At 46.7% G+C, this 26,359-nt stretch overlaps 8 protein-coding genes across 8 annotated transcripts; 3 read left to right on the top strand and 5 right to left on the bottom strand.

Annotated features, from left to right (window-relative positions):
• Positions 1-3,488: 3,488 nt before the first annotated feature.
• Positions 3,489-9,277, bottom strand: BJ212DRAFT_1304810 (uncharacterized protein; the record flags this gene model as incomplete). Its single annotated transcript, XM_041333678.1, has 18 exons — positions 3,489-3,857; positions 3,931-4,188; positions 4,234-4,302; positions 4,394-4,627; positions 4,690-4,715; positions 4,762-4,910; positions 5,182-5,502; positions 5,703-5,800; positions 5,876-6,007; positions 6,117-6,860; positions 6,921-7,061; positions 7,127-7,663; positions 7,720-8,063; positions 8,185-8,754; positions 8,858-8,907; positions 9,014-9,037; positions 9,129-9,192; positions 9,262-9,277. 18 exons carry the CDS (start codon positions 9,275-9,277, stop codon positions 3,489-3,491), a joined length of 4,146 nt encoding a protein of 1,381 aa, XP_041186326.1.
• Positions 9,278-15,549: 6,272 nt separating this feature from the next.
• On the top strand, positions 15,550-16,434 carry BJ212DRAFT_1487329 (uncharacterized protein; the record flags this gene model as incomplete). The annotated part of the gene is made up of 3 exons (XM_041341270.1): positions 15,550-15,642; positions 15,758-16,066; positions 16,126-16,434. 3 exons carry the CDS (start codon positions 15,550-15,552, stop codon positions 16,432-16,434), a joined length of 711 nt encoding a protein of 236 aa, XP_041186325.1.
• Positions 16,302-17,582, bottom strand: BJ212DRAFT_998887 (ribosomal protein L14-domain-containing protein). Its single transcript, XM_041344551.1, has 5 exons — positions 17,503-17,582; positions 17,337-17,443; positions 17,076-17,112; positions 16,953-17,023; positions 16,302-16,887 (listed from the first exon to the last, which is right to left on the bottom strand). The coding sequence occupies exons 2-5, from the start codon at positions 17,340-17,342 to the stop codon at positions 16,594-16,596; spliced, it is 408 nt and encodes a 135-aa protein (XP_041186324.1). The 5' UTR covers positions 17,343-17,443; positions 17,503-17,582; the 3' UTR covers positions 16,302-16,593.
• BJ212DRAFT_1397603 (histone-fold-containing protein) lies at positions 17,474-18,501 on the bottom strand (the record flags this gene model as incomplete). The annotated part of the gene is given in 4 exon segments (XM_041337249.1): positions 17,474-17,831; positions 17,884-18,132; positions 18,184-18,370; positions 18,381-18,501. Coding segments are annotated over 3 exon segments (431 nt in total), but the record flags the coding sequence as incomplete, so codon positions are not given.
• Positions 18,502-18,523: 22 nt separating this feature from the next.
• Positions 18,524-19,111, bottom strand: BJ212DRAFT_1591286 (uncharacterized protein; the record flags this gene model as incomplete). Its single annotated transcript, XM_041342512.1, has 2 exons — positions 18,524-18,621; positions 18,680-19,111. One exon carries the CDS (start codon positions 19,109-19,111, stop codon positions 18,782-18,784), a length of 330 nt encoding a protein of 109 aa, XP_041186322.1. The 3' UTR covers positions 18,524-18,621; positions 18,680-18,781.
• A 268-nt stretch (positions 19,112-19,379) lies between these two features.
• On the bottom strand, positions 19,380-20,843 carry BJ212DRAFT_1470078 (P-loop containing nucleoside triphosphate hydrolase protein; the record flags this gene model as incomplete). The annotated part of the gene is made up of 3 exons (XM_041339009.1): positions 20,724-20,843; positions 20,232-20,670; positions 19,380-20,172 (listed from the first exon to the last, which is right to left on the bottom strand). Exons 2-3 carry the CDS (start codon positions 20,603-20,605, stop codon positions 19,380-19,382), a joined length of 1,167 nt encoding a protein of 388 aa, XP_041186321.1. The 5' UTR covers positions 20,606-20,670; positions 20,724-20,843.
• Positions 20,844-22,871: 2,028 nt separating this feature from the next.
• BJ212DRAFT_998841 (P-loop containing nucleoside triphosphate hydrolase protein) lies at positions 22,872-24,716 on the top strand. The gene is made up of 4 exons (XM_041344550.1): positions 22,872-23,032; positions 23,080-23,338; positions 23,388-23,781; positions 23,841-24,716. The coding sequence occupies exons 1-4, from the start codon at positions 22,970-22,972 to the stop codon at positions 24,589-24,591; spliced, it is 1,467 nt and encodes a 488-aa protein (XP_041186320.1). The 5' UTR covers positions 22,872-22,969; the 3' UTR covers positions 24,592-24,716.
• A 318-nt stretch (positions 24,717-25,034) lies between these two features.
• On the top strand, positions 25,035-25,831 carry BJ212DRAFT_1487325 (uncharacterized protein; the record flags this gene model as incomplete). The annotated part of the gene is made up of 6 exons (XM_041341269.1): positions 25,035-25,073; positions 25,122-25,224; positions 25,280-25,334; positions 25,387-25,535; positions 25,585-25,661; positions 25,703-25,831. The coding sequence occupies 6 exons, from the start codon at positions 25,035-25,037 to the stop codon at positions 25,829-25,831; spliced, it is 552 nt and encodes a 183-aa protein (XP_041186319.1).
• Between the last annotated feature and the right edge of the window lie 528 nt (positions 25,832-26,359).

The raw sequence follows: 26,359 nt of genomic DNA, 5'->3' as shown, positions 1-26,359 counted from the left end.
CCTGGTTTGGACTGGGCTTCATTTTGCATTATTTTTGCTATTTGTTGGTTGTTTTGTTGCTTGATCTGATGGGTAGGCGAAGGCGAAAACCTTGTTCAGACTTGACTTCATTTTGCTTGATTTTTGCTATTTATTGGCTCTGGCGTTGCTTGATTATATGCTGTTGTATTGCTTGTCTTGCTATGGTATTGTATTGTAGCGTATTGTATTCCTTATGCTTGTATTGCTATTGTGTAGTGCCAAGAACCGAGACACCGAGACGATACGTTTTTATCCGAGACGACGAGAAAGCTAACAGGGCGGGGGGGTGGGGGCAAGCTAAAATATTATTTGCCCTGGTTTTCCTTATCCTTGACTATTGTATCGTTGTCGTATGGTACGTTATTGTATAGTATCGTAGTCTATTGTATTATTATCGTAAGTTATCATTATCGTATCGTATCGTATGTTATCGTAGTCTATCGTGTTTCTTATCCTTGTCTTGACTATCGCGACGTATCCTATGGTATTGCGTTTCTTATCCTTGACTTCCTTATCGTAGTCTTGACTATCGTGATCCTTATCCTCGTCTTTTGCTTGTTTTCTTTATTTTTTGCTATCGTAGTCTTTGACTATCACATTCCTTATCCTTATGGCCCAGGTCAAAACCTCGTTCACGCTTTGCTTGACTTTGCTTGATTTTTGTGTTTTTTTTTGTGTTTGTGTTGCTTGATTCTGCTTGATCTTGTCTGGAGTGATGGGTGGCGAAGGTCAGAGTTTTGTTCAGACTGGGCTTGATTTTGCTTGATTTGTGTATTTGATGCGTTGGCTGAGGACGAAACCTTGTTCAGACTAGGGTTTATTTTGCTGTATTTTTTGTATTTGATGGGTAAGTTTAGGCGAAAACCTCGGTCAGACTGGGCTTTATTTTGCTTTATTTTTGCTATTTGATGGGTAAGTTTAGGCGAAAATGTTGTTTGGACTGGGCTTGATTTTGCTGTATTTTTGCTGTTTGATGGGTAAGTTTAGGCGAAAACCTCGGTCAGACTGGGCTTGATTTTGCGTGATTTTTGCTATTTTATGGCTCTGGTGTTGGTTTATTTTGGCTGTTTGATTGGTATTGTATTGGTTGTGTTATTTGACGCGTGAGTTTAGGCGAAAACCTCGGTCAGACTGGGCTTGATTTTGCTTGATTTTTGGTATTTTATGGCTCTGGTGTTGGATTATTTTGGCTGTTTTATTGGTATTGTAGTGTGTTGGTATTGTATTGGTTGTCTTGCTGTTGCATTGCGTAGTATTGTATTGTATTCCTTATGCTTGTCTTGACTATTGTATAGTACCGAGAGCCGAGACACCGAGAGAATACGTTTTTATCCGAGACGACGAGAAAGCTAACGGGGGGGCGGTGGGTTTCTAAGCTTTAATGGGCGGGGGGGTGGGGGGATCTAAGATATTATTGCCCTGCTTGTCCTTATCCTTGACTATTGTATTGTTATTGTATGTTATTGTATGTTATCGCATATTGTTGTATGGTGGTCTATCGTAGTCTGTTGCGTTTCTTATCCTTGTCTTGACTGTCGTATTGTGTCCTATGGTATTGCTTTTCTTATCCTTGACTTCCTTATCGTAGTCTTGACTGTTGTGATCCTTATCCTTATCCTTGTCTTCTGCCTGTTTTGTTGATTTTTTTGCTGTGGTGGTCTTGACTGTTTCACTCCTTGTCTGGGTTGAAGCCTTGTTTGGACTTTGCTTGATTTGCTTGACTTTTGCTGTTTTTTTTCTGCTGATGGAACGGTTGATCTTGTCTGGGGTGAAGGGTGGGGGAAGGCGAAAACCTTGTTTGGACTGGGCTTGACTTTGCTTGATTTTTGCTATTTTTTTGCTGTTGCGATGGGTAGGGAAAGGCGAAAACCTTGTTTGGACTGGGCTTGACTTTGCTTGATTTTCGATGCTTTTTTGCTATTGTGTCCCTTGATCTGAGGGGTAGGGGAAGGCGAAAACCTCGTTTGGGCTGGGCTTGATTTTGCTTGATTTTTGCTATTTTATGGCTCTGGGGTTGGTTTATTTTGGCCGTTTTGGGGGTATTGTGTTGTCTTGGTATTGTGCTGTATTTGTTGTCCTTGTGTTGACTATTGCGGTGTATTGTGATCTATTGCGGTTTTGTATTGTATTTGTATTGTATTCCTTATGCTTGGGTTGACTATTGTAGTCTATTGCCTTGCTTGTCTGGCTGTTGTATGGTACCTCTAACCGAGACACCGAGAGAATACGTTTTTATCCGAGACGACGAGAAAGCTAACGGGTGGGGGGGTGGGGGCGATTCAAGAATGCTGACGTATGGCGAGCCCTGATATCCTTATCCTTGACTATTGTATTGTTATCGTATTGTCTTGCGTTTTTATTGTATGGTGGTCTGTTGTGTTTGTTGTCCTTGACTTGACTTGGTTGTTGTGGGGTATGGCGTGGTGGCGTGGTGGTTTCTTATCATTGTCCTTGTCTTTTGCTAGTTGTAGTCTTGACTGTTGTATTGCTCATCCTCATCCTTGTTTCAACTTTGCTTGACTTTGCTTGATTTGAGGCGTGGGGTGAGGCGAAAACCTTGTTTGTACTTGGGTTGACTTTGCTTGATTTTCGCTATTTTTGTGCTATTGTGTCGCTTGATCTGATGCGTAGGCTGAGGCGAAAACCTTGTTCAGACTTTGCTTGACTTTGCTTGATTTTTGCTTGATTTTTGATATTTTCTTGCTATTGTGTTGCTTGATCTGAAGCGTAAGCGAAGGCGAAAACCTTGTCAGGGCTGGGCTTGACTTTGCTTGATTTTTGGTATTTTTTTGGTATTGGGTTGCTTGATTTTGCTTGATCTGAAGCGTAGGGTGAGGCGAAAACCTCGTCAGGACTGGGCTTGACTTTGGTTGATTTTTGGCGTTGTGTTGGTTGATTTTGCTTGATCTTGAGGCGTAGGGTGAGGCGAAAATCTTGTTTGGACTGGGCTTGACTTTGGTTGATTTTTGCTTGATCTGAGGCGTAGGTTTAGGCGAAAACCTTGTCAGGACTGGGCTTGACTTTGGTTGATTTTTGCTTGATCTGAGGTGTAGGTCTAGGCGAAAACCTTGTCAGGACTGGGCTTGACTTTACTTGATTTTTGGTATTTTTGTTTGTATTGTGTTGGTTGATTTTGGTTGATGTGAGGCGTAGGTTTAGGCGAAAACCTTGTCAGGACTGGGCTTGGTTTTGGGTTCATTTTGGTATTTTTTTGGTATTGCATGGCTTTATTTTGGTTGATGTGAGGGGCAGGCTTAGGCGAAAATGTTGTTCAGACTTGGGTTCATTTTGGGTGATTTCTGCTATTTTTTTGGTATTGGGTTGGTTGATTTTGCCTGAGTTATTGCTGTTGTATTGCTTGTCTTGCTGGGGTATTGTATTGTGGTGTATTGTAGTGTGTTGCTAAGCTATCTAACCGAGAAGCGAGACACCGAGAGAATATGTTTTTATACGAGACAACGAGAGAGCTAACGGGCGGGTGGGTGGGGGCGGTCTAACATATGATTGCCCTGCTTATCCTTATCCTTATCCTTGACTATCGTATTGTTATCGTAAGTTATTGTATCGTAGTCTATCGCGTTTCTTATCCTTGACTTCCTTATCGTAGTCTTGACTATCGCGTTTCTTATCCTTGACTTGCTTATTGTGTCGTAGTCTTGACTATCATGATCCTTATCCTTGTCTTTTCCTTGTTTTCTTGATTTTTTGCTATCATAGTCTTGACTATCGTATTCCTTATCCTTTTCCTTATGGCCCAGGTCGAAACCTCGTTCAGACTTTGCTTGACTTTGCTTGATTTTTGCATTTTTATCGGAGTAGTTCCCACGGTTGAATTGCTTTCATAATGCCCAGATTCAACCTCCCCTGTTCTGGGCATTTTTGACATGTTGAGAAATGCCCAGAATTGACCTCCCCTGTTCTGGGCATTTTTGACATGTTGAGAAATGCCCAGATCTGACCCCCCCCTGTTCTGGGCATTTTTGACATGTTGAGAAATGCCCAGATCTGACCCCCCCCTGTTCTGGGCATTTTTGACATGTTGAGAAATGCCCAGATCTGACCTCCCCTGTTCTGCGCATTTTTGACATGTTGAGAAATGCCCAGATCCGACCCCCCCCTGTTCTGGGCATTTTTGACACATTGAGAAATGCCCAGATCTGACCTCCCCTGTTCTGCGCATTTTTGACATGTTCAGAAATGCCCAGATCTGACCTCCCCTGTTCTGCGCATTTTTGACATGTTCAGAAATGCCCAGATTGTGCTCTTTTGGCTAGCCATAACCTGGGTGTAACCAATACCAGGTTACAAATGTGCCCTTAGAATGGTATCGTGTTTCTTATCCTTGACTTGCTTATCGTATCGTAGTCTTGACTATCGCGTTTCTTATCCTTGACTTGCTTATCGTATCGTAGTCTTGACCGTCGTGATCCTTATCCTTGTCTTTTGCTTGTTTTCTTGATTTTTTGCTATCGTAGTCTTGACTATCGTATTCCTTATCCTTATCCTTATGGCCCGGGTCGAATCCTCGTTCAGACTTTGCTTGATTTTGCTTGATTTTTGCATTTTTATCGGAGTAGTTCCCACGGTTGAGTTGCTTTGTTGAACCCTTTGATTTCGAGTATTTTGCTTATAATTCATTAGGATCTTATCCTATTGATGTCATTAGACTATGGATGGACTCCCCTTGACGAGGGCTATGACATTGGTTTTCATCAATTAGTTGATCAGGTATTAGCTTACATAATGTCTTTGTCTTGTCATGGAGTCGAGCCTCCGATGGAACTGTTCCAGTGGAGATCATTGTTGTCGACACCCTGGTACTCTGTGACCCTCCAGTGGAACGGTTCCAGTGGAGATCATTGTTGTCGATACCCTGGTACTCTGTGACCCTCCAGTGGAACGGTTCCAGTGGAGATCATTGTTGTCGATACCCTGGTACTCTGTGACCCTCCAGTGGAACGGTTCCAGTGGAGGATTATATTTGTGAAATGTCTTGAAACGACCCCTTCTTAACCCCGACCCATATAGAAAAGTGCTATATAATAATGCCCAGATTCAACCTCCCCTGTTCTGGGCATTTTTGACATGTTGAGAAATGCCCAGATCTGACCCCCCCCTGTTCTGGGCATTTTGACATGTTGAGAAATGCCCAGAATTGACCTCCCCTGTTCTGGGCATTTTTGACATGTTGAGAAATGCCCAGATCTGACCCCCCCCTGTTCTGGGCATTTTTGACATGTTGAGAAATGCCCAGAATTGACCTCCCCTGTTCTGGGCATTTTTGACATGTTGAGAAATGCCCAGATCCGACCCCCCCCTGTTCTGGGCATTTTTGACACATTGAGAAATGCCCAGATCTGACCTCCCCTGTTCTGCGCATTTTTGACATGTTCAGAAATGCCCAGATCCAACCCCCCCTGTTCTGGGCATTTTTGACATGTTGAGAAATGCCCAGATTGTGCTCTTTTGGCTAGCCATAACCTGGGTGTAACCAATACCAGGTTACAAATGTGCCCTTAGAATGCCCAGATCTGACCCCCCCCTGTTCTGGGCATTTTTGACATGTTGAGAAATGCCCAGATCTGACCTCCCCTGTTCTGCGCATTTTTGACATGTTCAGAAATGCCCAGATTGTGCTCTTTTGGCTAGCCATAACCTGGGTGTAACCAATACCAGGTTACAAATGTGCCCTTAGAATCGTCTGTCGGACACGTTTGATCGCCGGCTCAGCCTCATCTACATCATCTACATCATCGTCATTGCTCTGGTCCTCGTAGCCCTTGCAGACATGTTAGTATGAGTCGTGTTCGATGCGAAGTGAGACGCATTATATAGCATTGCACCGCTGACTCACCAATGTGTTTTCGTTGTTTATGCAGGGAGGCAACACGATCTGAAGCTGGACGACATCTTTAATATTGAAAAGTAGCTCTTCGTCGTTCGCAATGGAACGCGTTCGTAATCTCGTCGTGTTCAGTTCTAACGCCTGCACAAAAATACAGGAACAAATAATCGTCAGGTTGCAAAGTCCCCCGCATACAACGGCAGCCGATGTGGGCCGCACATGCCACGGTAACCATGGGGGTTCGACATACCTGCACGAGTTTGACCAATGCATCAAACACTTCGGCCGAGATCCTGGAATGCGGAGTTCCAACCACCTTTGATCCCGCCATATTGACAATATAGTTGACAGCTTTCTGGATTGCGTCACGGTCCTGCGTCTCGAGAGCGAGTCGTTCCAGTTGTTTATGCTGCTTATCGACGAGTTCTTCATGGATCTCGGCGAGAATCTTCGACGGGTCGGATAGCAAGTGGCTCAGAACGATGCCATCCCACCAGGTCCACTCCTGGACGGTGTAGAGCTCCCTTCTCGACGTCATCAGCTGCTTGGGCTCGAGTCGTTTGCATAGAGCGAGTTCGATCAGCCTCCGCAACGAGCCCGCCCACTTGTCTTTGAACAATCTCGGACGATACTCCATGATCATCTTGCTCTCTAACGTTATCGCATTGATGCACGGCTGTATGTCTCGCGCCGGATTCTTGATCGAGAGAGAGTGCCACTCCCATGCCGTGACATGGAGGGCCATCGTGCCGGCGAGTTTCAGCGATTCGTTCGACAAGTCTCTATTTGACACCGCATGCTTTCCTCGTCGTTTGAGCACCAACTGCTGCAGCGCTTGACTCGTGATCTGATCGCTGTCCTTAAAGGCTTCTACGGCTGCGTCGAACGCCTTCTTGTCCTTTGGGCGAATGTCCAGCCGGCGGTTGTTTCTGATCATGCAATTTTCGAGACGCAGGACCAGCGTCTGCCTATAATCCCAGATGATATGCATCACCTGCAGGCGCGCATTCAGTCGCTGTTCTCTCTGTCTTTTCAACACCATTCCGTGACTGACCTCCGTATCGCTTCCTTCCTCTTCGAATCGTGGATCCTTTGCTATGTTCGACAGCATGACGGTCGACCAGTCGTCCATCGCATGCGTCTTGCCATGCAGGAAGCGCCAATAATCCAGCAGCGCCTCAAACCATCGGCAGATCTGTCCGATGCACGGTCGATGGTGAGTCATATCGCTTCTCCTCGATGCGAATGGTACAGGCTCACCTCAGCGATGGCCTCCTTGACCTTGATCATATAGTTCCAGGCGTAATCCATCAAAAACCCTCCGAGAAGCGGTTCAGGTGCGCGTTCTGCAGTCTCTGTTGGCGTGAGGTGAAGTGCGACTCGAGCGATGATGCTGTCTAGGTGCTTGAAGATCGTATTCTCGCCATCCGCAGAGCGATTTGAATCGTTGCCCAACCACGCTTGTCGCAGCGTTCGTATGACGTTGTTTCGGTATGTGCTTAGGGCTGCGATGTACGATGGGGACATTTCTTCAATGATGTCAGCGTGGTCAGCGAAAATGGAGGCGTGCGAGTCGATCTTGTCGAGCACCGGGGCCCAGATCGACAGCTCTCCTTCATCAGCGGGCAGGCAACTCGTTATCACTCTCCGCAGCTCAGTGAGTTCGTCCTTGGCTGTTTTGTCTCCGTTCTCGCTCTTTTCAACTAATTTTCGCACAGCCATGTGCGATGGAAATGGTGCACGAGACGAGAGCATCGCGAGCGTCTTGCAGCGCGATTCGATCCATGAGACGTAGAGCTGGTGCGGCGTGAGCATCAGTCCGTCATCATGTTATGTCTGGTACATCGACTTACTCCCATACAGACGTCCAACGATTTTGCAAGCCACGTCACCGAGAACTCGTGCCGGCGGCGAAAATGAGGGCCCAAGTGTAGAAGACGCGTTGCGAGCAGGATGCAAAGACTGTCGTGATGGAGGACCTTCTGTATGCGTGCGTTTTTGACATGTTTGTTGCGAGCTTCCTGCAGTTCGTTCTTGGCGAGCTTGAGCCGTTTGTCGACAGGCGAGTTCTTGTATATCTCCTGTATCTTTTTGAACACTGATACAAGAATCTCCTCTTCCGTCTCTTTGAACTCATGCAAGGTGTTGTTCCTGCTCAAATGCATGGCCAGCGTCTCGTCCTTCGCCAACAGCTTGTCTAAGTATCAACATGTCAGCATTCCCACACACAGAACGGTGGCATGTGCGGATCGTATAACACGCTCGTGAGTATATGCGTCCCCACTCGCCACAGTATCATGCGCGGAACATCCACTCACCACTGTCATAGACGATCACGCCCCATTTGCCAATGCCATCCAGAAGTCCCATGATACTCCCAATCTCCTCTCGTAAGGCTTCATACGTCGCGACATGTTCTTCTGACACGTTTTTGAGACCTGCTATCTTCGCTCGTTTCTTCTCCAACGACGCCATCTCATCCTCAAGAGTCTGATGGTACTTGCACAGTGCTGCAAGACGATGCTGACCAGAGGCGACGACGACGACCTCTGTGTCAACAAGCTTAAGTTCAGGCACGGCATCCGGTTCATCAAAACCAGTGGCAAGCGCGAGTCCTCTTTCAATTCGCTTGATGTCGATGATGATCGGGATCGCTGACACGTCCTTCATAGGTACTATCCCTGAGGACTTGAAGGATATGATCAGTTTGTTGATCTCTGCATCGTTAGGCGGCCTGTCATTGTATTTGCCGAATTTGAGGCGATCTTGCATCTCCAGCAGATCGATCCAAGCAACCCCGACCTTGCATTTCGTGACCTGGGTGTCAAGTCTCTGCGTCTCTTTTGCAATGTCATTCTTAGGTATGTGCGGTTCGACAGGCCTCGCGTCTAGGTGCAAATTAGATGGACCTCCGTCCTGATAGGCGTCGGATCGTCAGAAGTCGATGTCGTTATTGACAGTTCTTTTCAATTATAGATCTACCCTACATACCGTTGTACCTGCTGCCGTCTTTCCTCCTGTTTTTGTACTTTTGCGTTTTCCTGCCATTTGCACGCAGATATGCAGGTAATCAATCGTCGATGGTCGATGTTGTGATTCTGATTGCTTAGTGTTGCGATTATGACTCGCCTCGCTTTATACACTCACATCGGCGGCGCCCTTGCCTCATGTCTACAATTATAAGTCCGTGAAGGTCACATGACTATGTCACATGATAATGTGGTTTATATATAATTGTTGTTTGCTGCCAGTGCGCACTCACTCAAGTCGTATATGGGGCCATATGCCAATGTATGGCCACATATCCAACAGTTGTGAGCATGGACCTTCAACAAACAACATGTGCATAGAGTTTAGAATGAGTATGCACCTGCATAACTATTGTGAGCACACACCCTCAGCAAAAACCATCTGTATAGATTGTAGAAAAAGTCTGCCCCTTCATGACAGCTGTGAATGTGCACCATACAATCACACCAGTTTTATATATTTTAAAATGAGTCTGTGCCTTCATGGCTGTTGTGTGCACACAGATGGCCGCGTTGATGACTGTTCTCAATGCGGACAATATTTGCATGATCAATGTGGATGGTGATGTGATGGCCGCATTGAGAACAGTCATCAACGCGGCCATTATCTCACCATCTATATTTTCATGGCATGTATAGTGGGATAATGGCCGCATTGATGACTGTTCTCAACGCGGCCATATACTCACCATCTATATTTTCATCACATGGATAGTGGGATAATGGCCGCGTTGATGACTGTTCTCAATGCGGCCATATACTCACCATCTATATTTTGATGGCATGGATAGTGAGTATGTGGCCGCGTTGATGACTGTTCTCAATGCGGCCATTATCTCACCATCTATATTTCCATGGCATGGATAGTGTGTCTGTGGCCGCGTTGAGAACAGTCATCAACGCGGCCATTATCCCACTATCCATGCCATCAAAATATAGATGGTGAGATAATGGCCACGTTGATGACTGTTCTCAATGCGGCCATCACATCACCATCCACATTGATCATGCAAATATTGTCCGCGTTGAGAACAGTCATCAATGCGGCCATTATCCCACTATCCATGCCATCAAAATATAGATGGTGAGATAATGGCCGCGTTGAGAACAGTCATCAACGCGGCCATTATCCCACTATACATGCCATGAAAATATAGATGGTGAGATAATGGCCGCGTTGAGAACAGTCATCAACGCGGCCACATACTCACTATCCATGCCATCAAAATATAGATGGTGAGTATATGGCCGCATTGAGAACAGTCATCAACGCGGCCACATACTCACTATCCATGCCATCAAAATATAGATGGTGAGTATATGGCCGCATTGAGAACAGTCATCAACGCGGCCATTATCCCACTATCCATGTGATGAAAATATAGATGGTGAGATAATGGCCGCGTTGATGACTGTTCTCAACGCGGCCATTATCCCACTATCCATGTGATGAAAATATAGATGGTGAGATAATGGCCGCGTTGATGACTGTTCTCAACGCGGCCATTATCTCACCATGTATTTACAAACTTTATGAAACATTAATGTCATCCCCCTTCACAACCGTTGTCATTGGGGATATATCAATATGTATGCTTGATTTACATGTTATCTACTACTATTTGTGTATATACATCAAGCCTTTATGAGGGATTTGATCACCAATGTACCACATAAATATGATAAATGTCTTGAACCTTTATGTTATGGGTAGCCTTAGGCTGAAATAACCATACAGTCACCCTAACCTATTTACAAAAATCCTATATAATGCTCAGCAAGGTGGCATACAGGAAGATGGCTAGTTGTTCCTCCAGGGTTATGTGTTTCGAGTCATTTATGCTGCTGTAGAGAATGACATTCCTCCAGGCATAGATTGCCCATATTTCGACTCACAACAATCAGTACAGTGCACAACTCACTATCTATGACTTTCCCGCAAAATGCGCCAGAGGCACAACACATTCCCACACTATGCGACGCATTCTCGTGCACGCACTTAGCACACTTAGTCACACTTTGTTGTGCAGCATCCCAGAGCGTCCATCCATCGTCCAACCAGTCCCCTGGTGCATCCCTTTCCACTTATTCTCATGTCTGGCATCGTATGATATCTTATTTTGTCATGGACCCTTTATTTACATCATTTACATACTTAGAGCGCTCCCTATTTGCTTCTGAGCCCTGGGAGTGCGCCTAGGCACAGCTTACCTGTTGCCTAGGAAAAGTTTTCATAAAAACCTACCACCACCACAAGAGATACAACAACCATCCAGTAGTCGTCTAGCAGTTAGAATCCATCATGAGTTAGCATCTATCAGTTGTCGCCCTAGCCATTAGCAACAGTCCATTATCATCAGTCTCTCCACTCAGCAGCCTCAGTTTATGTCTTCACACCATCTTTCAGTCTTTACACATCCACGCACCACATGCGCTCTATTCCCATGCTTCGTGCACCTACGCGCTTGACATTCCTGCACATGTGCTTTCAGTGTGCTTCACCATAGTTGACTAGGTGTCACTCTGTGGATTTGCTTTCCTTGCTTCTCCTAAGGGTTGAACACATCGCTTGGCACGCTTCAACCAACACCTAGAGAGTCAGTAGCCTTCCTCTCACCCCAGAGGTAGAGGCTTTCTTTCTGTCTATAGCTCTGCAAGCCTAGCAGAGTAGTTGAACCTTCACCACCCTCACAAAGTAATTGTAGCAGTACAATGAATACATGGCGATGCATGCCAAGCTCACATCGAATCCATTCTGGATGGCCATTGAGAAGTTCATTGACCCAGCCAACCCCCATCAGGATTGAAGTATGATATGGTTGTTTGTCATAATAAGTTTTCGTGTATGAATTCATGGCAACCCCTGCAACATTGATGACTTCAGAGGCTGATGAGACCACATGCTGAAAAAAGTTGATGATTGCTTGGAGAAATTTGATATCAGATTCCTCTGCATCATCAACACTCTCCAAATCCTCACTGGAGTCATCTCCCTCATCTTCCACATCCAGTTGGTCCTCCTCATCCCACTCATGATCCCTCAACTTTGATGAAACCTCATCATCGGCATTGCCACTGCTGTGGAGAAAGAGGCGGGGGAGCATGGCCATGGTGTGCGTATACTACACACGCTATGATATTGACCACACTGCTAATCAGCGTGACATCTGTTTTCAAGCTCCAATGAGTGAATGCTTACTTAATCTTGTTTTTTATTTCTCGAAATTTGTTGAAGTTGGCCAAAATTGTGATCCTGAACAGAGTCTTAGACTCTGCCAGAAATATCCAGAGTGGTTGAGTGGCTGAGTGGCTGATGTGGAGTGGCTGCCAGATGTTTCTATCGGAGTTTTAATTTAATCTACTTTAACATCGTCCTTCCATCCATCTCAGTACTTTACTTTACAATTACAAGTCAACATAGTCATTGCAGTTGTCATTGAAATATTGAAGTCTTTGATAGGGAACAAAGACACAGCAAAGAAGCAGAGCCTTCTGACGCCTCCCTATAGCTTAGTCATATTCCCACGCCCTGACTCACAATGAAGCAAATGAAAACTCACAAACATTAGGACAATTTTTTGAGCCACTGTATACTACCCAATGTATCAATCGAGAAGTACTGGTCCACCAAATTGAGTGAGCCTCTCAGTGGGGTACTCAGAGGGCCACTCGTACATATATTTGTCATATCTACAAATTGTAAACAATTTTTTTTTTTGGGTTTACTGGTTGGGCAGACTTTAAATTTGATATGTGACTTAAGCGTTGTTAGTTTTTTACGTTCAGGCATAGCCTTTGCCTCATTTTGTTAATTTTTGGCAGTTTTAGTTGTTGTGGGCTCGCGTCGAGGGTGTGATAGGTGTCTTATCTAGTATAATGGGGTTCAGATGTGTTTGAGTTGTGATGCGTGCTTATGTGTGTTTGTGGGTGGGGCGTGTATGAGGTTCAGTTGATGAGGTTTTCGGGGTATATTCTCTGATGGCTATTTATGGGGAATTCATGTTCATTCAGCTGATATGCATGGGTGGGTTCAGAGGGGAGCTTGTTTTAATAAAGGCCCAGTGGTGGACTGTGAGCTAGCAAAACTCGACCTTGCCTGGCAAAAATGCGTGGGAAAAATCATCCATGGTGGTGGTATTGGTTCGAGAGCCCGATATGTGACTGGATCCTCTATTATAGACTTGAAAACATCATGTCGTGAACAAATGTAACCTTGGAGGCATCTTATTTTGGAATGTGCAGATTACAAAACAAATTTCCCCTTTTTTTTTTTTTTTTTGCAAAACCTACTCTGAATTTGGTCCTCATACATACTTGTGATTTTATTCAGAATTCAGAAACTGTCCACTATTCTTGTAATAGACAAATAGGTGGGGATATGCACAATTTTTCTCACGATTCATCTGCTGCTTGTGCATTCAGAAATCAATTAGATATGCTAACTAATGTGTACCAGATACTTGGAAGTCATCTCCTGGTGCAATGGACTCTCTTACATCCCAGACTGGTGAGGATGCATTGATGGTCACAGATGGCGACAGCATGTCTAGGCCTTATGTGCCTGTCAGACTTTTCCCTATTTTACTTGATTCTTCTCTGATTTTACTTTGTTATACTGTCCATATGCTTTGCACATAGCCTTGGACCGCACTGACTGATGTTTCTTTTGTATATTATCTCTATACATCCTCAGTTTTGAATATCGGCTTGGTTCCCGCTCATTCTCATTTCCTCCTGGACTTGAGTGCTGTCTCTTGTCAACCGCGAGTCTTGGGATTAAAGGCTATATCTCTGGCTCTATCTTAGGGACTTTCTGGTCGCTCTAGTCATCCAAGCAATATTTCTAACCCCCCTCCAACACATTCTATTTTTTGACCCCATTATGGTGTCACACAAATCGGTCATTTGTTGCGTGGGAGGGCAAGTCTTTCAGCCTTTCTGGAGCACACAATTTTTTGTATGCAAGGGAGCGCTACATGTTTTGTGGGAAAAGAACCATGGAGGGTTAGTTAGCAAGTATGATAAAGTAGCATGGGTGGCAGTCTCAGAGTGCCACTGCATGCAGGGGTTTTTTGGTGGGTCACCATGTTATGATGCTGATAACAAAATCATTGGATGGTGCCATCGAGGGTTGCGTATAGGGAGTCAGTATGTATGATTGGCAGTCTCAGAGTGCCACTGCATGCAGGGTATTTTTGTCGTCAAGAATAGTTTTTTGGGGGGTTCATTCATGATAGTGCAACAGCGGCAGTCCCAGAAAGTGCCACTGTGCGTGGGGTCAATTTTTTTTTGCAAAGAACCATTATAGAGGGCTGCTGTGGGTACATATGCTGGTGGAAGAGATGGTGGAAGTCTCAGAGTGCCACTGTATGTAGGGTCTTTTTTTTTTTTGGTCAAGAACAGTTGGAGGGGTTCATTCTCAATGGTGCACAGGCGGCAGTCTTAGAGTGCCACTGTGTGAGAGGTCAATTTTTTGTAGAGAACCACTGAAGGGGCTAGCAAGCATGATGGTCTAGCCATGGGCAGCAATATCAGAGCGCTGCTGCATGTACATTGGTATGAATAGAGATCAATCACGATGGTGCACAGGTGGCAGTCTCAGAGTGCCACTGCATGCAGGGTCTTTTTTGTTTTGTTTTGTGGAGAACAGTTGAGGGAGATGGTGCATTGAGTGGCAGTCCTAGAATGCCACTGCATGTGTGGTCAATTTTTTTTTGCAGAGAACCATTTGAGAGGGCTGATCAATGATGATGATGGTGGCAGTTCAGGGTCTTTTTTTTTTTTTTGGTGAAGAACTGTTTTCAAGAGGGGTCAGCATGGGGGGTTGATGATAGTGGTGCTGTGAGTGGCAGTCCTAGAATGCCGCCGTGCACAGGATCGTTTTTTTGTTGGAGAACTGTGTCTGGGAGGGCGTTCGATGATCGGTGTGCTGCAGCGGCAGTCCTAGAGGGCGTGGTGGATAATGATGCCAGTGCTGCGGCGGCAGTCCTGGAGTGCCGGCTGATTTTTTTTTTTTTTTTTGCAAGAATGCGGCTGGTGTGGGAGCGATGCTGGTGCTGCGGGCGGCAGTCCTGGAGCGCCATATTGAATATCTGGCCTTTTTCGGACCGTGGGAAAACCTAGGAATGCCGTTTTTTGCTGGCTGGCCAGACCCTGAAGGGGCTCATAAATTATATATAATTTATCTACTCAGTCTGTAGCCACAATACGAGGTGGGAAGCGGTGGAAGACAACGCACCCAGTTTTTTTCTTTCCTTTGCCTTTTTGCTTTGATTTCTTCTTTCCCACCTTGTCTGTCTTCAACTGCGCAAATCGCAGGTCAGACATGGTGCACCAAGCTGCCGGCGAAGAAACAAGCTAAAGATGATAGGCAGATGGGTGGGTACTATCAGTGCACGTCAAAATGAAAGTATCACTCAACTGTGCACAAATACTACCACTGAATACTCACAAGTGAGTGCTACTTGTTGTCACAGATTGCAGACAACTTGAGCGTCTTCGTTTGACTAGCACGATGATTCGGAACAAATTCAAGGGACGTGTCAGTAGTATAGATCATCAAATGTGCAATGTGCATATGTGTGTCGATGACACCACGTGACCCTTCTTTTACACATCCTCCCGAGCCTGCCTTGCGACATTTTACCATTGCGAATGACGTCTTCCGACAATGCAAAGGAAGACGATCTACGGACGAGTATCTTCGGAACTAATCACCAAGTTCCGAAATGGGTTCCAGTGACCTTGGTGAGCAGCCCGATCGCATTCAATCAATTGTATGGACTAGTAGTTCATATGTACCGCAGCTGGCCTTTTCATCCGTAGCACTTGTAGTGCCAATAGTCATGCTACGACGATATAGGCGCAGTGTTATTCCAAAGAATCTTCAGGAAACTACTGCGCCTCCTCGGCGAGGGCGAGGACCACCAACGTTGCCTATCTCATCGCATTCTTCCCCAATAAGACCCCGACCTACCTCACAAACAGTACCGAGGGAGGTTCTAGCTCAACCACCGCCTTTGAAAGTCCTGTGTCAAATGGAGACAGTGGAGAACAGTTTTTCAACGGTCCTCTGTACACCCTCAAAGCCTTCGGCATCGCTACTGCTCTTGTGACGCTGGGTGCTACAGCCTCTATTTGGGGAGTAATGAGAGCTCTCGATGCTCGTAATGTGCGTCCTTACAATATCGCGACTTTTCTTTCTGGAACTCGAGCAAATTTTTCTTACAGACCAACGAGTTTGCGGAACGTCTCCGTCATGCGGTGCTGACCAAATTACCCGTCCTCTCATACCAAATATATCGTCCAGCTGAACCCCACCAGGACGATGCCAGTAGTGATTCTGCGCAGACGAAAAATCCTGCATCTGAACCTGTGGAATGGAATTGGCAAGAAGCAGAGATCCGCCTTAGAGAAGCGTTTGACAAGGGGGGTTTTCATAGCTGGGCATCAGCTGCTCTAGTAGAGGTAGAGGCAGAAGCAACAGTCGAAAGAGCAAAAAGGGGTATCACTCAAACCCAGGAGAAGCCGACTAGTTGAGAATAACAGATCTTACTTGGAGGCGAATGGTTAGTGATATAGCTCGGGCATGGTGCATGCATATATCATGGTAGGCATAAGAGATGTAAGGGAAGGTGTGGATCATGCAACGAGGCGACATCCTACCAAGATGCCCAATATTTTGTATCCATACATCCTCTATGCAGCCTTGGCTAGGGTCTTCCTGACGACATCTCTCCGCTGCTTCTTTGTAACCATCACGCTGAAACGCTCAAAGTCGTTTAGTGACCGTCTCTTCTCCATGGCAGCACGCTTCTTGGCCCATGTTGAGGACTCCCACTTAGCAACGATACTCTCCTTTTCCGCTTGCTTCCGGATGACACCAGACCCTGCGCCGCGAGGAAGTTTTGTTAGAGAAATAGGGGTGAGGGTGAGGTGGCGGTAGGGGAATGATTGGCGTGGTACACCGGTGGTTGGGCCATCAATAATTGCCTATACATTGGCGGGATAGTATGAGATCAGCTAATTTTTCTGGCACATGATATCATTGCACGCACCCGGTTGTGGTCTATGATCTCGGCAATGACAGCGATCTTGCCTGCAGATGGGCCGGACTTGAGAAGGACCACTGTTTAACACTTTAGCTCATTCAGTGCGGCACAAGTCATAAACAGTCGTACCTCGTCCAACCTCTACGAAACGTTTGAAAGTTGAATCCTACAAGCGAATAGCATCATCAGAATTCCATTCAATCGAGCGTCAGAGAGACAATGATCGTTCGATATGCGCCATATGATATAGGTGTTCCACCAATGTATTCACTACATCGGATATGTGGCACCTCCATCCGTCTCAAAACTCGACGAGTTTCCATCGAAAATAATGTGAGAAGTAGCACAATGCTCGGTAAAGGAGTCCAGATGCACAGAACAGCGACTTACAGTCATTGGGGATTATTTGAGGGTGTCCGTCGACGTCGTTGACGCTGTGTAGTCGAGAATGATGTGTCGGAGTTTGGCACGGAATTTGCCGAGAGGTTTGAATACTCCTGCGGCAGCCAGAGCAGGGCGTAAGTTAACGTAAATCTAATCTCAACCGAATCCTTACTCGGAAAATCATAGTAGTGAATATTACTGTGTTTTGAATGCGTACATGTATTGCTATCAGCCCACGCATACCAAGGAAATATGACCCAGGATCACCTCAGGCCTCAGGCCTCCGTGAGTTGTTGGACAATCGCTGCCACTCTATTCAAGGCTGCTTTGGCGTGGATCACATCATGGAAAGCGGACAAAGTGGCAAGATGAGTTGCAAAATATGGACATTGCGAAAGCAGTTGATATCGTAAGTGGTACACAAATAGTATAGCGTACAAGAAAGTATAATCAATCTTCTCTATGCTCCTGTCGTGGGTTCGACGAGGATCCTGCTTGGTGCTGACACAAGTTTTAATACAACCCATAAGGTATATCATGGAAAAATACGCACCTGTCTCAGTTTTGCCAGATGAATCTTTAGTGTTTCCGCATAGTTCTCAAACCCTAGAGACACCATGGCGTACAGGATATCCTCGCCTCCGATTGTTTTCCGCTTTTCCATCTGACATTTCTCAGCGGCCTCAGAAGTAATGAAACTTATGAACTCTGAAACACATTCCTGAACGCACTCCTTGGCGTCCTTGGCGATCTTAGCAGTATGCGGAACGGACTGTTTCATGATACGGGAGACATTTGCAATCTATCAGAAAGATAAACAAGTCAATCAAGCCAGACGAACGATAGTGCGCACTGGTAGGAAACGATCCTGCTCCCGATACTCTCCCACCTCTTGGTCTGTGATGGGCGTTGGTTGTGGTGGTTCGTGTGCTGTTTCTGGTATACTACCAGAGCCGTCCTCCTGCGGCGCAATCATGGGTTGAATCTCTGACATTTCGACCGTTAAGTAGCCCTGAGTGCGTTCAGCGCTAGCTGAAGAGTGTAAAGGGCCATATCCGTCACCGCCAGAACGACTTGCCGACCTTCGAAGATGGAATGCCGTGAATTTCCCACCGTCGGTGGCGGCAAATTTCCAAAAACAGTGTACTCCAACGTTCATATTCAAATTGGGAGAGATAATCGATTTTACTGTACAGTAGCCCCACTCAATTCTTATTTTATTCTGCCATTTTATTTCTCCAATTTACGAGCCATCACCAAACTGTCACTTGTACAGAGTCCGAGAAATAAACTGGAATAAACTGCGCTCAAGTATCCAAAAATAACACCACATCGGAGGTTCAACTTACCAACACCGCGGGCGTATCTGGCACTGGACATCATCGACTTGCCAAAGTTCAATGGCACGGCTTCGTCGTACGGGCAGACGGAGTCGTTTGTTTCATGCAAAACTAGCTGCAGAACTCGAAGCTCTCGCTATTTGCCAACTCGCATGAGCGGCGCAGCCCAGATGACGGATCCACAGCATAGTGAGGACCACTGTAGCCCACATCTTCTGTCACGTACTGCGGATGCATCTGGGATGTGTTGTGCGCTGCCAGATTTCCAAACTGCAGTTGTGGCATACCATACTCAAATGGCAGAGATGGCGCAGGCTGCATGGTATCGTGCAGGCAAGATTTTTGAGGTGTTTGACTAGCTTGCCATTCTTCCACATCATTAGGAGTGACGCAGTGGTTGTAGGTGTCGTGGTCAGGAAAGATCCAGTTTGGTGTGTCCATTGTGCACACTCATTCACGCTGCCAGTGAGATCAACTGACTTACACAAAATGTTTTGGTACTTCAAGCCGCTCGGCATATTACAAGCTCAGCGATGCCTGCATCAAATAAACTGGAAGAATAAACTGAGGCACTCAATTCTACATTATTTTATTTCCCATGCGATCAAGATTTATATTACAAGCCACAAAGTAAAATGGCAGAATAAAATAAGAATTGAGTGGGGCTAGTGATAAAGCAGCGGGAATAAGAAACGCCTAGTCGCATATGTCATGTATCAAAGGACGATCCGCAAGTAGTTGCTGTGGCCTCCCCTTGCTCGATCATATCGGCCAACTGTCTTGCGGTTTCTCCAGACATGCCGCAACGCTCCTTGAGCTGACTGGCAAGAGTCCTCTTTTTGATATGCAGACTCTTTACAGAAATCTTCTTCAGTGCACGCACCAACATCATGAACTTGATCCTCCCCCCCCCCCATCCCTCGCTAGCGATCTTCTCCTCGACAAGTTTGCGGATCGCGACACGCGAATCTTCATAACGTTGCTGGTGCCTGCCAGGTGATCCATTGACCGCGGTTATGCATGCATGGCCGGCGACGTGGATCTGATATCGAGTGAAGATGCCATGTTCTCGCTCCCACCAGTCCTCCATCCTCTGCTCTCTTTCGAGGTTCGTAATTGCGAGAACAATGGGAACCTTCTTCTCACAGAGGAATTCATAAAAGAATCTGTAATTGCTCTGAAGCGCAGCGGTGAATCGGCCGGCGCGAACGCAGAACAGGAGTAGGTCAACGCCGCCTTCTGCATCCAACGCCTTGATAAACATATAGGCGTTTGCGACTGCGGTGAGGTACTCTTCTTTTTCGAGTCCCGATTCCTCTATGCCAGTAGTATCGAACACCTTATAAGACTTTCCACCGAAGTGGATGGTATAGTCTTGCCAGTTGAGCGTACACCTTCGCATGCTAAGAGATGTGACCGCTACCTCCTCTCCTGCCATGAGGTTGACGACTGAGCTTTTGCCTGCACCCGCCTCCCCGAAGAGTACGATGTTTTTAGTCTGCCTAATTTATCAATGTTTAGCAAGATATGGCGCAATGTGCGTCTGCGACAAAGTACATACCTTGCAGGAGGAATAGTAGGCACACTGTGAACCCTCGTCACATTCTGCAGGTAACGCTGTTCGATAAGGTTGCAGACAGCGCGGTATGACTGTTCGTGGCGCTGCTTGACCCCATCTGTATCATCTTCATTCATGGTCAGCGCGGTAATACACGCGTGGCCAGCAAAGTTCATCCCGAGGTCTGAGATGGATGTCTCGTTAATCCTCCACCAATCTTCCATTTCCGGTTGTTGGTTTTCCAGACCTGTAACAACAAGGACGATAGGAACATTTCTCTTGACTTTGGACAATAACTTGTAATTGCGTTGGAGCGCCGAGGGGTCCTGTGCGCTCTGTGCACAGTACACGAGGAGATGAATGCTCCCTTTCTTCATAAGAGAATTAAGGGACTTCTTGGCGCGCTTGTTGGGGACCGTTCCCTTAGAGTCCTCACCAAGACCTGCGGCGATCCAGTTCAGTGACACCCCATAAAGAGTGGCGAACTGCACTGACCCGCCGTGTCGAACAGCTGTACCTTTAAGGTCCTGCCCTGAGTCGCGATATCATGCTCGTACACGGTGGTTTCAGTGGTACATCCCTTGGTGTCGGAGGACGTTTGCACCGCCTGCGTCTTGGTAATCAAGTTGATCAAGGAACTTTTACCAGCTCCTGTTTGTCCAAAAATGACAACATTGCATGTGTCTGTGCGACGTGAAGCTTCCTTTATTCGATGGCGGTTGAGGTCAGCTACATTCTGATTCGAGGTGCGGAACTGACTTCGAGTTAACGTCATGTTGAGGAAGAGCCAGTGACCACATACGGATATGGGGGGTGATACTCTCCCAAGAGACGGCGGCGTTGTATCCTGGGTCGTCAACGTCATGGTGGGGTTTCTTTGATTTTTGTTCCTACTCCACAATTCACTAATATTCAAGCGACTTTTGGCACTCCCGACTCGATCCGAACTATGGCCAGCTGCCCTCTGACCCGAGGGGTAGAATTAACTTCAAGTTAATTTTATGCTGAGGAAGAGCCAGACGCCACATACGGGTACGGTGGACGATGCCCTCTCGGAAGACGGTGACATTGCGTTGAGGGACATCGGCGCTGTTTGAGTCACAGCGGCCGAGCCGACTGAGGAAATTCCACTCGCGGCTGCTTCTTTGCCAATGTCACCATCCTCAATTGGATGATGACTGTGGTCAGCTGTATTATGTTCTGGGGTATAGAACTGGCTTCAAGTTAACTTCTTGTTGAAGAAAAGCCAGGCATCACATACGGGTGTAGTCGACGATAGAATCGACGACATTGCAAAGACCAAAAATCACGGAAAGGGCGTCTTGAACTTGAGTTGTCGGTGTTTTTGAGTCTTGCCTTCGAGTCAGTCTTCGATTCGTTAGAACGCAGTGACGGGTCCAGGCGCCCTGACGTATGGATTCAGCATGTTCCATGCATGCGAGGAAGGCATTGTGATAAGTGGCATAGTAAGATAGTTTCTAAATCAATTCCAAATGCAACCATATTATGAACCAGGGGGGACCGTATCCGAGTCGACATTACGCAGGAGTCGGGCCATCAGAGGACTCGTGAACCGAAGATATTGTCATATATGCCGATATATAGGAAAGATTTTCCTTATATTGGAATATAAAGTCATATAAAGCCATGTATAATGTCGGAAAACCACCGCAATCAACGTAAAGCACCCTGGGTACACTCACGAATTCTCTGGTGTCACTCATATACTTGATCATTTGAAATTACCTGTTTGGCTAGTTCCCCTGCACCGTCACTTGGCTGCACGTGCACTCCAATTATTGTTATGATCGTGTAGTAGTATAACACCCGTACACCCTATCAAAGCTCAAGCTACTACCGTCAGGCATCGGTACCCACCTACCTGGCTTAGCCCAGCTAGATGTTGCTAGAGTATTAATGCTCATCTGCACAACATCTACATAGTCGAATTCTCTCAGGCTTCTTCCTGCTATTAGGGGGCGGCCAGAATCCTCACCCCCCCCTCATTCAGGCTTTAGCAGCCTATTGGACCTTTCTGCTCTACACATGCTGTCATGCCCTCTTGCAATTGCTTCATCGTTTCGGCAAATTCCTGAGCTCGTCACGGTAACAACCGATCTGCACAAGATCCCATAATCCCTTCCATCAAATCTTGACCCTGAGGCCTGGACAAAGACACCTTCCTACACAGAAATGCACTCCAGATCATACATTAATACGCAACTGTTGAGTGCCCACTGCTCAAGTAAGTATATGAATTTCCCAACAAAGTGTCTAGCTGAATCAGTTGGACCAATATGACTATTAGCCGAAGTTGATTACTCCCCCGGAACCAGAGTTTCCAGCACGACCTTCTACCGTACTGAGCTACAGGCAGACTGTTAGTTGTCTCTTGCCATTCTCACATGCAATGAGCATGCTGTATCCAGGCGTCGGGATCGATCTTCAAATCTGGCTCTCGGACTTGTTGTGTTCCAACGAGTTCCTTTGACCGGTCTGGCTACTAGTAGGTGAGAATAAGGGTCTGAGGGTTAACGTTGAACCAGGGTCCTCCGAGCTTAATGCGTTCAGAAACTAAGTACGTCACGCATCACATTGCTTTTGTTGCATGCTTGGAACATGCTGAATCCAGGCCCCGGGATCGGACTTCAAATCTGGCGCCTGCACACGTCACATTCTAACGAATCGGGGACTGAAGCCAAGACTGATGGCACTCAAAAACACTGACAACGCAAGTCAAGATGCTCCTTTCATTGTCCTCAATCTTTGCAATGCCGCCGGATCCTAGGAAATCATCGTTCACCGTATGTAGTATCTGCTCTTCCTCAGCATGACGCTAACTGGAAGTCAGTCGCACACCTCAGATCAGAGTGCAGCTGGCTGCAAATGTATCAGACTCGAAGAAGCTTCACGTCGTACAGACACATGCAATGTTGTGATTTTTGGACAAACAGGCGCTGGTAAAAGTTCCTTGATCAACTTGATTACCAAGACGCAGGTGGTACCAACGTCTTCCGACGCCAGGGGATGTACAATTGAAACCACCGTGTACGAGCATGATATCGTGACTCATGACAGGACTTTAAAGGTACAATTATTTGATACCGCTGGTCAGTGCAGTCCGCGACCTTTCGTAGGCGTCACTGAACTCAACTGCAGGTCTTGGCGAGGGCCTTCAGGGAACAGTCCCCCATGCGCAAGCTCAGAATGCTTTGAAGAATCTCTTTCAGACTCTTACGAAGAAACATATCATTGTGTACTGTGTGCAGGGCACAAAGTACGCCTCGGCGCTCAAGCGCAACTACGAGTTATTGTCCACAATCAAGGGAGATGTTCCCATCGTCCTCGTTGTTACAGGTCTGGAAAACCGAGAACCAGAAATGGAAGATTGGTGGAGGAATAACGAGACATCCATCTCAGACCTCGGGATGAACTTTGCTGGCCACGCTTGTATTACCACGTTGACCGTTAATGAAGGTGATACAAATAAAGTCAGGCAGCGCCGCGAACAGTCATACCAGGTTGTCTGCAATCTTATCGAACGGAGTTGCCGGTACGTACTTCGTTGTCAGACGCACATTGCGCCGTATTTTGCTAAACATCAATAATTAGAAAGAATATTGTACTCTTTGGGGCGAGTGGAGTAGGCAAAAGCTCAATCGTCAACCTCGTGGCAGGAGAGGAGGTAGCAAAGGCATCTCTTAGCTTGGACCCCTGCACGCTCCATTGGAAAGACTATACCATCGACTTTGATGGGGTGTCTTATAAGGTCTTCGATACTGTTGGGCTCGAGGACCCGCAGCTTGGAATGAACGAGTACCTCGACTCCGCCGTAAATGCCTACACGCTAGTCAAGGAATTGGATAGACAAGGTGGTATTGATCTGCTTCTGTACTGCATTCGCGCTGGCAGAAAGACCGCTGCTCTTCAGAGCAATTACCGGCTTTTTCACGAATTCCTCTGCGAGAAGAAGGTTCCCATTGTCCTTGTGATTACGAACCTCGAGAGAGAGGAAAGGATGGAGGATTGGTGGGAGCGGGAACATGCCAACTTTGACAAATATGAGATCAAAGTCGCTGGTCACGCATGCATCACCGCTATCAATGGATTGGATAGCAAGCACAAGCAACTTTATAAAGAATCGCGCCTCAAAATCTGCGAGCTCGTTAAGCGGTTTACTGCTGACGGGCAGCGGCAAGAATGGATAGGAGGGGATAGTCTGTTCGTCTCGTTGATGCGCAAGCTGAAGGAGCTACTTGCAGGGGGTCCACGTGTGAGAAGAAGGAATCTTGTTCCTCATCTCACGAAGCGTTGCGGGATATCCAGGGAGGTCGCAAAAAAGTTGGCTGATATGATCAAGTAAGATCCATCATGATTTTGATACTTACTTTATACTTCCTGACTTTGTCCTCGTCGATGCGTTACACATGACTATCGCGTGTAGTTTACTAACTAGCATGGCAGACACTACTTAATAGAAAGACGGCCTGGCTACCAGTCTGGATACTAGACGCCAATTGGTGCCAAGCCACAAAGAATGTTTGTTTGGTATCCATCACGTGATGCCACAAAGCACTTGATTATTATCGCTTGCAATTTGGGTGATACATGAAGATATGATGTCCATGCCATCGTCAATATTGATAGCTGCGTCTTCGGGATCGATCTTCCAAATTTACACCTGGATACATCATGTTCTAATGAATCAGGGACTTGGGGCGGGGCCGATTGCACTCAAAAATATCGACGATGCGTCGATGCAAGTCAAGAGTCAAGACACCCTTTTCGTTGTTTTCGATCTTTGCAATGTCGTCGGTTCTTCGGAGAGCATCGTCCACCGTATCCGTATGTAGTATCTTGCCCTTCCACAGTATAAAATTAACTTGCAGTCAGTCACATAACTTTGAACAGAGTGCAGGTAGCCACAGCCACCCTCGAGTCGAGGATGCCTCACATAGCGCAGACACATGCAATGCTGTTCCTCCTGTCATTGCTGGTGAAACAGGCGCTGGTAGAAGTTTCTGGCTCAATCTGCTCAACTTCATCAGTAGGACGCAAATGGCTACGGTCTCCTGCGAGAGTATCGCCCACCGCGGGTGGTCTCCAGTTCTTCCTTAGCGTGAACTTAATTGGAAGTCAGTCTCACTCCTCAGCTCAGACTGCAGCTTCCCCAAACTATCAAGGAAGCTTTACGTCGCACGCCTATGTCCCTCGAAGCCTCTGGATGTACAACTGACACCAGGGCGTACGAGCATAATGTTGTGACCCAGAGCAAGACTGTAAAGGTACAGCTGTTCGATACGGCTAGTCAGTGCAGTTCGCCGCTCTTTGTGGGCGTCACTGAACTAGACTGCAGGTCTTGATGAGGGTTCTCAGGGCACAGTCCCCGCTACGCAAGCTGAGAGAAATCTGAAGAATCTCCTTCGAAGTCTTGTGTGGGGAAGGCCACTCATCTCGTCGTGTACTGTGTGCAGGGCACAAAGGACGCCAGGGCACTCTGGCGCAACTATAAGTTACTGCACTCCAAAGTGAGGGGGAAAGCGCTCATTGTCCTTGTCGTCACAGCTCTAGAAGACCGAGAACCAGAAATGGAAGATTGGTGAAGGAAGAACGAGACATCCATCTTAGACCTCGGGATGAACTTTGCCGGCCACGCGTGTATTACCGCAGTGACCATCGATCAAGCTGACACAGATGAGCTCAGGCGACGCCACGAACAGTCATACTGTGCCGTCTGCAACCTCATCGAACAGTGTTTCCCGCAGAATATTTGGACACCCGGAGTAGCTACTAATCCTCTCGCAAGGTACGTACTCAGTCCCCAGATAAGTGTTGCTCCGTATGTTGCTAAACATCAATGAATTAGGAAGACTATAAAAATAACGTACTCTGTGGGCAGGCGGGCGCAGGCAAAAGCTCCGTCGTCAACCTCATGGCAGGAAAGGATATAGCACACATCTCCTGGCATGCAACGCTGCACGCTGCAGTGGTAAGAATATCCCAACGAATTCGACGTGTCCTGTAATGTTTTCGATACCGTTGGACTCGAGGAACCGCAGCTTGGAATAAAAGAGTATCTGGAGTCCGTCTAGAGCGCCTATCGGCTTATCAAGAAGTTGGAATCGGAAGGC

Source organism: Suillus subaureus (assembly GCF_016647635.1).
Source record: "Suillus subaureus strain MN1 chromosome Unknown BJ212scaffold_77, whole genome shotgun sequence".
Classification (NCBI taxonomy): Eukaryota; Fungi; Basidiomycota; class Agaricomycetes; order Boletales; family Suillaceae; genus Suillus; species Suillus subaureus.
Note: the sequence above shows the minus strand (reverse complement) of the source record. Positions and strands in the feature narration are given on the sequence as shown.